At 51.3% G+C, this 12,478-nt stretch overlaps 1 protein-coding gene across 1 annotated transcript; it reads right to left on the reverse strand.

Moving 5' to 3' along the window:
• Window positions 1-4,871: 4,871 nt before the first annotated feature.
• LOC120723295 lies at window positions 4,872-9,126 on the reverse strand. Its single transcript, XM_040014669.1, has 6 exons — window positions 7,427-9,126; window positions 7,251-7,330; window positions 6,479-6,868; window positions 6,205-6,322; window positions 5,708-5,932; window positions 4,872-4,877 (listed from the first exon to the last, which is right to left on the reverse strand). Exons 1-6 carry the CDS (start codon window positions 8,738-8,740, stop codon window positions 4,872-4,874), a joined length of 2,133 nt encoding a protein of 710 aa, XP_039870603.1. The 5' UTR covers window positions 8,741-9,126.
• Window positions 9,127-12,478: the final 3,352 nt, after the last annotated feature.

Consider the following 12,478-nt stretch of genomic DNA (forward strand, 5'->3'; position numbering starts at 1 on the left):
ACAGCATATGCCCAGCTTCTGCTCTGTGTAAAATCTATTCACAGCCAAATCTGTGCTGCTTTATTTTCCTTTATCTCCAGTGACTATTCCCCCCACCAATCCATAGCTCCCATATCTCTGGCCAAGTGCAGGGATTTCATCTAATCTCCACCAGAGGGCGCGTTTACTTCATACATCTCTGGTGTGTTTTGGTGTGTCTTAAATGTATACATATATATATACATACCAGAAGGCAACATTGCAGACATAGAGGACATAGAGGACAGTTACAAGTACCTGGGGATCCCGCAGGTTTATCACACCAGGCAAGACCCCAGGTGCAGGCTGTGTAAAGATGCCCCAGAGACAATCCAGCACATAACAGCAGGGTGCAAGATGCTAGCAGGCAAGGCATACATGGAACACCATAACCAAGTGGCCGGCATAGTGTACAGGAACATCTGTGCCGAGTATAACCTGGAAGTCCCGAGGTCAAAATGGGAGACGCCCCCAAGGGTGGTGGAGAATGACCGAGCTAAGATCCTGTGGGACTTCCAGATACAGACGGACAAAATGGTGGTGGCTAACCAACCGGACATAGTGGTGGTAGACAAACAGAAGAAGACGGCCGTAGTGATCGATGTAGCAGTTCCGAATGACAGCAATATCAGGAAGAAGGAACACGAGAAGCTGGAGAAATACCAAGGGCTCAGAGAAGAGCTCGAGAGGATGTGGAGGGTGAAGGTAACGGTGGTCCCCATGGTAATCGGAGCACTAGGTACGGTGACTCCCAAGCTAGGCAAGTGGCTCCAGCAGATCCCGGGAACAACATCGGAGATCTCTGTCCAGAAGAGCGCAGTCCTGGGAGGATAAACCGCCTGCAGGGGCGTGCTGGGTGTTATATATATATATATATATATATATATAGTCATGTCTGAGTGTGGGCAGGCAGGAAGAGAGGACCCAAAATGCAGGACTCACTGAGGCGGAAGTAATTCAAAACACACAGCTTTATTGCTGGTAAGAAGCAGAACAGAAAAACACTAACTAAACTGGAAGAACGGAATAAGTAGGCAGGAAGGCTGGCTGGCAAACGGAGCACACAGAGGAAGCGAGAGTGAACAGACGTTAACGATGCGACACAGAGTAGGGGAAGACACAGACACTAAATACAAGAGGTGAACGGAGCAAAGAGGAAACAGCTGGGAGACACGGCTGACGTTGATTACACTGACGAGACAGGGAGAGCACAAAGCTGAACGCACTGACAAAGGGCACAGACCTACAAAATAAAACAGGAAGCACACGCCAGACAGAGACAGATTCATAAACAGGCATAATGACATCATGGACAAACAGAGGGACATACGGGCAGAGAAGACTAAGCACAGGCAACCTAAACCAAACATAAGGGCAAGATAACAAAACCCAAACCAGAAATAATCATCATCAACATCATCATCAGATAACTAAAGAATCAGAATATAATTGTAATCAAAACAGTATCACCAGAGAATAACTAATCCATAATGCAAAATAAACCAAAACATAAGAAACTCAAAATACTGGGTCGACCCGACCCAGGGCCGTGACAGTACCCCCCCCTCAAGGGCAGGCCCCAGACCGCCCAACAGAAGCACAAAAAACGGCCAAAAACAGAAAACAACCCAACCAGGGCGGGCGGCGGGGGACCAGGAAGGAGGGACAGAGCCCAGAAAGACCCAGAAGGTCAAGTTCAGGGGGCCGACCCGGAGGCCGACAGCGCAGGAGGCCAAAACAGTTCAGTTCTGGGGGCCGACCGTGTGGACGGCAACTGCGGCGACGGGCAAACAGTTCCGGGGGCCGGCCACGCGGAAGGCAGTGGCGGCGACAGAGCAGATCCGGGGGCCGGCCACGCGGAAGGCAGTGGCGGCGACAGAGCAGATCCGGGGGCCGGCCACGCGGAAGGCAGTGGCGGCGTCCAGGAGGGTGTTCAGGAGGGCGCCCACGGTGGCGGAGATGCCCAACAAGCGGCCTGGCAGACGACCGACGATGTGGAGGCGGTAGTAGGGGACCTGAAGGCTTCGTGGCCCCTGCAGCCCCAGGCGAAGCGGAGGCCGGACCAGACGAGGCGGAAGCGGAGGCTGGACCAGACGAAGCTGATGCTGAAGCTGAAGTTGGACCAGGCGAGGCATCAGCTGGTGAGGAGGCTGAAGCCGGACCAGGCGAGGCTGAAGCAGAAGCGGAGGCCGGACCAGGCGAGGCTGAAGCAGAAGCGGAGGCCGGACCAGGCGAGGCTGAAGCAGAAGCAGAGGAAGCTGGACCAGGCGAGGCTGAAGCAGAAGCAGAGGAAGCTGGACCAGGCAAAGCAGCCGATGAGGATGCTGAAGCTGGACCAGGCAAAGCAGCCGATGAGGATGCTGAAGCTGGACCAGGCAAAGCGGCTGATGCTGAAGAGGGGGCCACGGCAGGTGATGCGGGAGCTGGACCAGACGATGATGAAGACACGGAGGCTGGACCAGGCGAGGGTGAAGACACGGAGGCTGGACCAGGCGAGGGTGAAGACACGGAGGCTGGACCAGGCGAGGGTGAAGACACGGAGGCTGGACCAGGCGAGGATGCTGATGAGGATGCCGGACCAGGCGACGAGGATGAAGCAGTGGCTGGACCAGACGACGAGGATGAAGCAGTGGCTGGACCAGACGACGAGGATGAAGCAGTGGCTGGACCAGACGACGAGGATGAAGCAGTGGCTGGACCAGGTGAAGCGGATGAAGCCGAAGCAGGCGCTGGACCAGGCGACGCTGAGGATGCTGAATCTGGACCAGGCGACGGCGTGGAGGATGCAGCAGAGGCCGGGCCAGGCGACGGCGTGGAGGATGCAGCAGAGGCCGGGCCAGGCGACGGCGTGGAGGATGCAGCAGAGGCCGGGCCAGGCGACGGCGTGGAGGATGCAGACGGAGGCGCTGCAGCAGGTGGCTGCATGGATGACACTGCTGCTGCAAGCGTGGATGAGGCTGCTGGTGGAGCAGCTGGAGGCTGGACGGGCTCCTCGGGCCCCCCAGCTGACGAGGAAGGAGGCTGGACGGGCTCCCCGGGCCCCCCAGCTGACGAGGAAGGAGGCTGGACGGGCTCCTCGGGCCCCCCAGCTGACGAGGAAGGAGGCTGGACGGGCTCCTCGGGCCCTCCAGTGAGAATAGTCTCAGGACCAGTGGGCACAGGGGCCCCTGGAACACACAGGACAGGACCAGCAGGCACACGGGCCTCTGGCAGGCACAGGACAGGACCAGCAGGCACACGGGCCTCTGGCAGGCACAGGACAGGACCAGCAGGCACACGGGCCTCTGGCAGGCACAGGACAGGACCAGCAGGCCCAGGGACCTCTGGAAAACACAGGACAGGACCAGCAGGCCCGGGGACCTCTGGAAAACACAGAACAGAACCAGCAGGCACGGGGACCTCTGGCAGGCACGGAACAGAACCAGCAGGCACGAGGACCTCTGGCAGGGAAAAAAAAACAGGTAGCGCTGGCTTCTTTACATCCAGGGGGCCAGAGTTAACTGAATGCTGACATCTAACCTCTGGGGAGGCCCTGGAGAGAGCAAAAGTCACAAAGGTAGCCAGGTCTTGTGGAGCAACAAAAGTCTGTGTGAGGCTATCCTCCTCCTGAAAACGAGTGGGTGGAGATGGTGGCTGAGGTGCAGGCAGTGCTAGTGGCTGAGGTGCTGGCAATACAAGAGAGTGCACTGAACTCGACTGAACTGACTGGAGAACAGGAGGAGACTGAACCGGGGACCGCCGGGCAGCTAACTGAGCTTCTGGCTGAAGAGGTGTTTGTAGCAAACGTAAAGAGGGTGGTGGCCTATGTTCTCCTGAGCCTCCAGAGCACAGTTTAACCCGCTGGATGGGCTCAGAGAAAACAGTTTTCCTTGGGTTCCCCTGCTCTGAGTGGGCAGGTAAAAAAACAGTCTTTAGCAGGCAGGCTGAGCACGTCTGGGCTCTTAGTAGAAATAGGAGGCAAAGACGGCTCGGCTGAGCTGCCAGTGGGGGGAAGAGCAGGCTGCACTAGCCCAATAGGGTCAGGAGACGCTAGTTTAGCAGCAACAAGCGCTTCTCTGGAATTTTTAGTCTCTGGGTTAACCTTCGGTTTGTCGTGTATGGTTCTAAGCTCCACAGGAGAATGAACAAAGTCCTTTAAATCCCCTGAGAGGGAACAGCCCCCCGCAGACGAGACAGGAAAAGTGTTCTTGTCACTCACCCCAGCCGGCTGCTCAGAAGTTCCCGAATCCAGTTGAGGTAAGGGGTGCCGGCGGCGTGAGCGGCGTTTCCTCCCAGACGAGGGAACGGAAGTGGCGGAGGAAACTTGTGATGGCGGAGGGATGACAACTTGCTCCTCATCCTCTGACCACATCGCTGCCAAGAAGGAGGCCGGTGAATTTGGCTCGGAACAGCACGCGGAGGAATCCCGCGGCAGAGGAGTGGAGACGCCTCTCCCCCGTGACCGTCGCTGCTGCGTAGCGCGAAGCTCCGTGCTCCGCGGCTGCTGCTGCGGTGGCTTCGGGTTAGCAAACTGGGAGCGGGCAAAAGCCGCGAGTTCCCGAGCTTGTAGCACCTCCTGGGCTTCGTGCAGCTGGTCCATATAGCCCATAAATCCTCTCAGCTGGCGCAGGTGAGGATTCCCCTCCAGGACGGCTTTGATGGCGTTAATCCCAACCACCATGGTCTTAGTGTCTTTGGTGTGGGAAATCCGCTTCATCAAACCTTGGATGCGGGAGAGGTCATACTCCCGGGACGAGTCCGCTGGGTCCAGGTTGTGGTCGCATCGTTCTGTCATGTCTGAGTGTGGGCAGGCAGGAAGAGAGGACCCAAAATGCAGGACTCACTGAGGCGGAAGTAATTCAAAACACACAGCTTTATTGCTGGTAAGAAGCAGAACAGAAAAACACTAACTAAACTGGAAGAACGGAATAAGTAGGCAGGAAGGCTGGCTGGCAAACGGAGCACACAGAGGAAGCGAGAGTGAACAGACGTTAACGATGCGACACAGAGTAGGGGAAGACACAGACACTAAATACAAGAGGTGAACGGAGCAAAGAGGAAACAGCTGGGAGACACGGCTGACGTTGATTACACTGACGAGACAGGGAGAGCACAAAGCTGAACGCACTGACAAAGGGCACAGACCTACAAAATAAAACAGGAAGCACACGCCAGACAGAGACAGATTCATAAACAGGCATAATGACATCATGGACAAACAGAGGGACATACGGGCAGAGAAGACTAAGCACAGGCAACCTAAACCAAACATAAGGGCAAGATAACAAAACCCAAACCAGAAATAATCATCATCAACATCATCATCAGATAACTAAAGAATCAGAATATAATTGTAATCAAAACAGTATCACCAGAGAATAACTAATCCATAATGCAAAATAAACCAAAACATAAGAAACTCAAAATACTGGGTCGACCCGACCCAGGGCCGTGACAGTACCCCCCCCTCAAGGGCAGGCCCCAGACCGCCCAACAGAAGCACAAAAAACGGCCAAAAACAGAAAACAACCCAACCAGGGCGGGCGGCGGGGGACCAGGAAGGAGGGACAGAGCCCAGAAAGACCCAGAAGGTCAAGTTCAGGGGGCCGACCCGGAGGCCGACAGCGCAGGAGGCCAAAACAGTTCAGTTCTGGGGGCCGACCGTGTGGACGGCAACTGCGGCGACGGGCAAACAGTTCCGGGGGCCGGCCACGCGGAAGGCAGTGGCGGCGACAGAGCAGATCCGGGGGCCGGCCACGCGGAAGGCAGTGGCGGCGACAGAGCAGATCCGGGGGCCGGCCACGCGGAAGGCAGTGGCGGCGTCCAGGAGGGTGTTCAGGAGGGCGCCCACGGTGGCGGAGATGCCCAACAAGCGGCCTGGCAGACGACCGACGATGTGGAGGCGGTAGTAGGGGACCTGAAGGCTTCGTGGCCCCTGCAGCCCCAGGCGAAGCGGAGGCCGGACCAGACGAGGCGGAAGCGGAGGCTGGACCAGACGAAGCTGATGCTGAAGCTGAAGTTGGACCAGGCGAGGCATCAGCTGGTGAGGAGGCTGAAGCCGGACCAGGCGAGGCTGAAGCAGAAGCGGAGGCCGGACCAGGCGAGGCTGAAGCAGAAGCGGAGGCCGGACCAGGCGAGGCTGAAGCAGAAGCAGAGGAAGCTGGACCAGGCGAGGCTGAAGCAGAAGCAGAGGAAGCTGGACCAGGCAAAGCAGCCGATGAGGATGCTGAAGCTGGACCAGGCAAAGCAGCCGATGAGGATGCTGAAGCTGGACCAGGCAAAGCGGCTGATGCTGAAGAGGGGGCCACGGCAGGTGATGCGGGAGCTGGACCAGACGATGATGAAGACACGGAGGCTGGACCAGGCGAGGGTGAAGACACGGAGGCTGGACCAGGCGAGGGTGAAGACACGGAGGCTGGACCAGGCGAGGGTGAAGACACGGAGGCTGGACCAGGCGAGGGTGAAGACACGGAGGCTGGACCAGGCGAGGATGCTGATGAGGATGCCGGACCAGGCGACGAGGATGAAGCAGTGGCTGGACCAGACGACGAGGATGAAGCAGTGGCTGGACCAGACGACGAGGATGAAGCAGTGGCTGGACCAGACGACGAGGATGAAGCAGTGGCTGGACCAGGTGAAGCGGATGAAGCCGAAGCAGGCGCTGGACCAGGCGACGCTGAGGATGCTGAATCTGGACCAGGCGACGGCGTGGAGGATGCAGCAGAGGCCGGGCCAGGCGACGGCGTGGAGGATGCAGCAGAGGCCGGGCCAGGCGACGGCGTGGAGGATGCAGCAGAGGCCGGGCCAGGCGACGGCGTGGAGGATGCAGACGGAGGCGCTGCAGCAGGTGGCTGCATGGATGACACTGCTGCTGCAAGCGTGGATGAGGCTGCTGGTGGAGCAGCTGGAGGCTGGACGGGCTCCTCGGGCCCCCCAGCTGACGAGGAAGGAGGCTGGACGGGCTCCCCGGGCCCCCCAGCTGACGAGGAAGGAGGCTGGACGGGCTCCTCGGGCCCCCCAGCTGACGAGGAAGGAGGCTGGACGGGCTCCTCGGGCCCTCCAGTGAGAATAGTCTCAGGACCAGTGGGCACAGGGGCCCCTGGAACACACAGGACAGGACCAGCAGGCACACGGGCCTCTGGCAGGCACAGGACAGGACCAGCAGGCACACGGGCCTCTGGCAGGCACAGGACAGGACCAGCAGGCACACGGGCCTCTGGCAGGCACAGGACAGGACCAGCAGGCACACGGGCCTCTGGCAGGCACAGGACAGGACCAGCAGGCCCAGGGACCTCTGGAAAACACAGGACAGGACCAGCAGGCCCGGGGACCTCTGGAAAACACAGAACAGAACCAGCAGGCACGGGGACCTCTGGCAGGCACGGAACAGAACCAGCAGGCACGAGGACCTCTGGCAGGGAAAAAAAACAGGTAGCGCTGGCTTCTTTACATCCAGGGGGCCAGAGTTAACTGAATGCTGACATCTAACCTCTGGGGAGGCCCTGGAGAGAGCAAAAGTCACAAAGGTAGCCAGGTCTTGTGGAGCAACAAAAGTCTGTGTGAGGCTATCCTCCTCCTGAAAACGAGTGGGTGGAGATGGTGGCTGAGGTGCAGGCAGTGCTAGTGGCTGAGGTGCTGGCAATACAAGAGAGTGCACTGAACTCGACTGAACTGACTGGAGAACAGGAGGAGACTGAACCGGGGACCGCCGGGCAGCTAACTGAGCTTCTGGCTGAAGAGGTGTTTGTAGCAAACGTAAAGAGGGTGGTGGCCTATGTTCTCCTGAGCCTCCAGAGCACAGTTTAACCCGCTGGATGGGCTCAGAGAAAACAGTTTTCCTTGGGTTCCCCTGCTCTGAGTGGGCAGGTAAAAAACAGTCTTTAGCAGGCAGGCTGAGCACGTCTGGGCTCTTAGTAGAAATAGGAGGCAAAGACGGCTCGGCTGAGCTGCCAGTGGGGGGAAGAGCAGGCTGCACTAGCCCAATAGGGTCAGGAGACGCTAGTTTAGCAGCAACAAGCGCTTCTCTGGAATTTTTAGTCTCTGGGTTAACCTTCGGTTTGTCGTGTATGGTTCTAAGCTCCACAGGAGAATGAACAAAGTCCTTTAAATCCCCTGAGAGGGAACAGCCCCCCGCAGACGAGACAGGAAAAGTGTTCTTGTCACTCACCCCAGCCGGCTGCTCAGAAGTTCCCGAATCCAGTTGAGGTAAGGGGTGCCGGCGGCGTGAGCGGCGTTTCCTCCCAGACGAGGGAACGGAAGTGGCGGAGGAAACTTGTGATGGCGGAGGGATGACAACTTGCTCCTCATCCTCTGACCACATCGCTGCCAAGAAGGAGGCCGGTGAATTTGGCTCGGAACAGCACGCGGAGGAATCCCGCGGCAGAGGAGTGGAGACGCCTCTCCCCCGTGACCGTCGCTGCTGCGTAGCGCGAAGCTCCGTGCTCCGCGGCTGCTGCTGCGGTGGCTTCGGGTTAGCAAACTGGGAGCGGGCAAAAGCCGCGAGTTCCCGAGCTTGTAGCACCTCCTGGGCTTCGTGCAGCTGGTCCATATAGCCCATAAATCCTCTCAGCTGGCGCAGGTGAGGATTCCCCTCCAGGACGGCTTTGATGGCGTTAATCCCAACCACCATGGTCTTAGTGTCTTTGGTGTGGGAAATCCGCTTCATCAAACCTTGGATGCGGGAGAGGTCATACTCCCGGGACGAGTCCGCTGGGTCCAGGTTGTGGTCGCATCGTTCTGTCATGTCTGAGTGTGGGCAGGCAGGAAGAGAGGACCCAAAATGCAGGACTCACTGAGGCGGAAGTAATTCAAAACACACAGCTTTATTGCTGGTAAGAAGCAGAACAGAAAAACACTAACTAAACTGGAAGAACGGAATAAGTAGGCAGGAAGGCTGGCTGGCAAACGGAGCACACAGAGGAAGCGAGAGTGAACAGACGTTAACGATGCGACACAGAGTAGGGGAAGACACAGACACTAAATACAAGAGGTGAACGGAGCAAAGAGGAAACAGCTGGGAGACACGGCTGACGTTGATTACACTGACGAGACAGGGAGAGCACAAAGCTGAACGCACTGACAAAGGGCACAGACCTACAAAATAAAACAGGAAGCACACGCCAGACAGAGACAGATTCATAAACAGGCATAATGACATCATGGACAAACAGAGGGACATACGGGCAGAGAAGACTAAGCACAGGCAACCTAAACCAAACATAAGGGCAAGATAACAAAACCCAAACCAGAAATAATCATCATCAACATCATCATCAGATAACTAAAGAATCAGAATATAATTGTAATCAAAACAGTATCACCAGAGAATAACTAATCCATAATGCAAAATAAACCAAAACATAAGAAACTCAAAATACTGGGTCGACCCGACCCAGGGCCGTGACATATATATATATATATATATATATATATATATATATATATATATATATATATATATATATATATATATATGTCAGACCATTCTGTTCTAAGATCACTGATTGAGTTATCAGTTGGTAGAAAACCTTGCAAGGTTTAGGAGTGGAATAAATTCATGTTAAGGCTGTTATTTCCTGTTACATATAAAATAACAAAAAATGAAGAAATTTTCTTAAAATTTCCTTAATAATTGAAATGCATTTTTATGAAAGCCTAATAATATATTGATATAATATATTATATAATTATTGATCAGTGTAGTGTTCAATCTATGTTAGATGTACATCTTTGGAAGTCAGCACTGATTCATTGATAGTGCAGCTTTTTAATTCAATTATGTAAAACAGACTCAAATGAAATTTTTTAATTTATGTTCCCTGAAGCACACCTCCTTTCATTTGAAAGTTTTACTACTATTTCCATTATTTTAAAAAATGAAAACCTGAATTGTGTTATATTCTGAGAAGTTTATGCCTCATTGTTTTTGTTTCTTTTTCCAAATGTTTTAAAAGTATATATTTGAAAACTTTGCCAGGAGAAACCAGAACAAGGCAAGATCCTGAAAACAGAGTGATACATCTGAAAACAGAAATCCAGTATATAAGGCAAAAACAGAGGTTTTACCACTCTGAGTTGGAAAGTTAATATTTGTTATGACTTCCTTTTTTTTAGCCAAAAAAAAAAAAAAAAAATAGCCAGAAATTTTTTAAACAAGCTCTATTGTAATTTTTTTAAGTAGTCTTCAGGACTGGTCCTCCAGTCTTCTTGAAGGACATTCAAAGCTCTTTTTTGGACGTGGGTAGTCTCTTGTTCTGTCCTCTGTCAAGGTGATTTCACACTGTTTGAGATTACTGAAAATTAACCTGTTGCCAATCAGATGTTTCAGATAGTCAGATAGTATTTGCACAGCAGGTCATTATTTGATGGTTCTTTTCTCCCTTCATATTTTGTCAGTTTTCACAAGTTCTCCAAGACCTTGTGGCAAGCTTAAAAATTAAATATATATATATATATATATATATATATATATATATATATATATTAATTTAATTTAATTTTTAAGCTTGCCACTTGCAAGAAATGTGAACAAATTGGTTCTTTGCTAAGTTGTCTGTTATATGTAGACACAACACTGGTTAATCGGTTGAGGAGGATGCTTTTGTTATGTTTGAATGATTCATAGGTAGTGTTTAACAAACAAACAAAAAATGCTTAGGTACAAGGACTGCACTGAAAACGCAAAATGAAAAAAGTATCCAGTTATCATGGATATATACATAATTAAATAATACATTTAATGTGGATGGGAGGATGGGGTGTGAGGGGGGGCACTTTTCAAAAAGAAATTAGGGTTGGTTCAAGACTTTTGCACAGTCTTGTAGTTGTAATCTTTCTAGCAAATGATTAAACAAGCTGAAACAAACTGATTCAGTAAATCTCTGTTCCTAATTAAGGCTCGGATGGGGTATGTGGTGCTTCTTGTTAGGCTTGGTGAGGAGCTTGATCTCTTCCTCCTCTTGAGTAAAAGGTTAAAATGAGTTAACGTGTCATAATTAATTAAAATTAATTAAAACGCAAAAACAGTGGGCTATGTGAAGTTGCTGCCCTGGCAATCGCAGTTATAAGTTGAGGAAAACAGCCAACAACAGAAGGTATGTAATGAACTATATTTTACTTTCTGCACAGACTCAAAGTCAACTCATGGAAAGATTGAAAGAATTCACGATAGTAATAAAAACATAACAGTGTTTACATATATGGCACAGGAGCAAAGTGTTTGAGCAATTCTTTCAAATGCATTAAAGACAACATGGTGTGTGCTTTGCATGTACAGTGTTTTCTGTAATTTTCTGTGTTGTCACTGGATGGAGCCAAAGGAAAAGAGAGAGATTAAGCATCACCCTCATCTTGTCATCTGCCATGTCAACACAAAATGGTTTAAGCTTGCAGAAAAAGCTGACAAGTAAAAATATGACAGCTAGGAGAAATAATGAGAAGCACTGTATGCTGCATAGGCTGTATTAAAGGGGGAGACTGAAGCTTCTTTGCAGTAGCTTAGCTCAAAAGGAAAAGGAAACTTTTCATCACAGGATTAGTAGAAGACTCAGGCTGCATGAAGACATGGAGGTAAAAAAAAAAAAAGAAGCTAAACTAAAGGGTGACGGGTTGCCTTCACTGACACCTCATCAGTAAAGTTAGTAAAAAAAAAAGAAGAAGAAGAAGAAGAAGAAGAAAGACTGCATCTCCAGTTTAAAATAACACTTTTAGATGGTTTTAAAATATACATGAAACAAAATGTGACCATTTAAAATGATTAAAGCTTTTATATATATATTTTTTATATGCCTGGATTTTCAAGTTGGACTCTTTGTCCTTATTGCAAACAATCTTCTGTTTTTCCCCTTGCTTTTGGAACTTTAACCTTTGACTGAATCATTACCTCCATTTAGCATATTTTTAAAGAGCTTGACTCTTTTTGGCCATTAATAACAGAATAACCCTTTAAAAATCGTTCTTGTTGCAAATGCAAGTTGCATTTTTCAGTTGCTCAAGCAAACTGAAAAAGTTTGTATGGGCCTCTAGGGAGCAGTTTCACTGGAAATGCATGCATTAAGTGGTCAGAAGGATACTCTGTCATGTTTGAATGTTTCGTGGATCCAAATAATTTATTAAGTGATTAGCTTTTTTCACTCCAAGTGGCAGCCAAAAACAAAGTGCACAAAACCTTGGGGCGACAGCAGAGGGCTGTCTTCAGAGAACAGCCTGGAAAAGAATGCAAAGGGACAATGAACTAAAGCAAACTGAAAACAGACACAGGAGGAGAGGATATGCAAAACACCAGGGTAATGAGATACTGCTGAAACGAATCCAAGAAGACAAGAAACCAAACTGGGAATAAACACAAGCGACTGAAGCTGCCCAAATAAAACAGGATGTAACAAAATGAACACCGAAACTGAGATTAAACCACAGACATAGAACACAATAGGGCAGGAAAAGTGAAACAATAACTATATTTAATGATTAAAAAAGTAATCAT

This window comes from Simochromis diagramma, unplaced genomic scaffold, assembly GCF_900408965.1.
Source record: "Simochromis diagramma unplaced genomic scaffold, fSimDia1.1 OVJJ01000676.1, whole genome shotgun sequence".
In the NCBI taxonomy this organism is placed as follows: Eukaryota; Metazoa; Chordata; class Actinopteri; order Cichliformes; family Cichlidae; genus Simochromis; species Simochromis diagramma.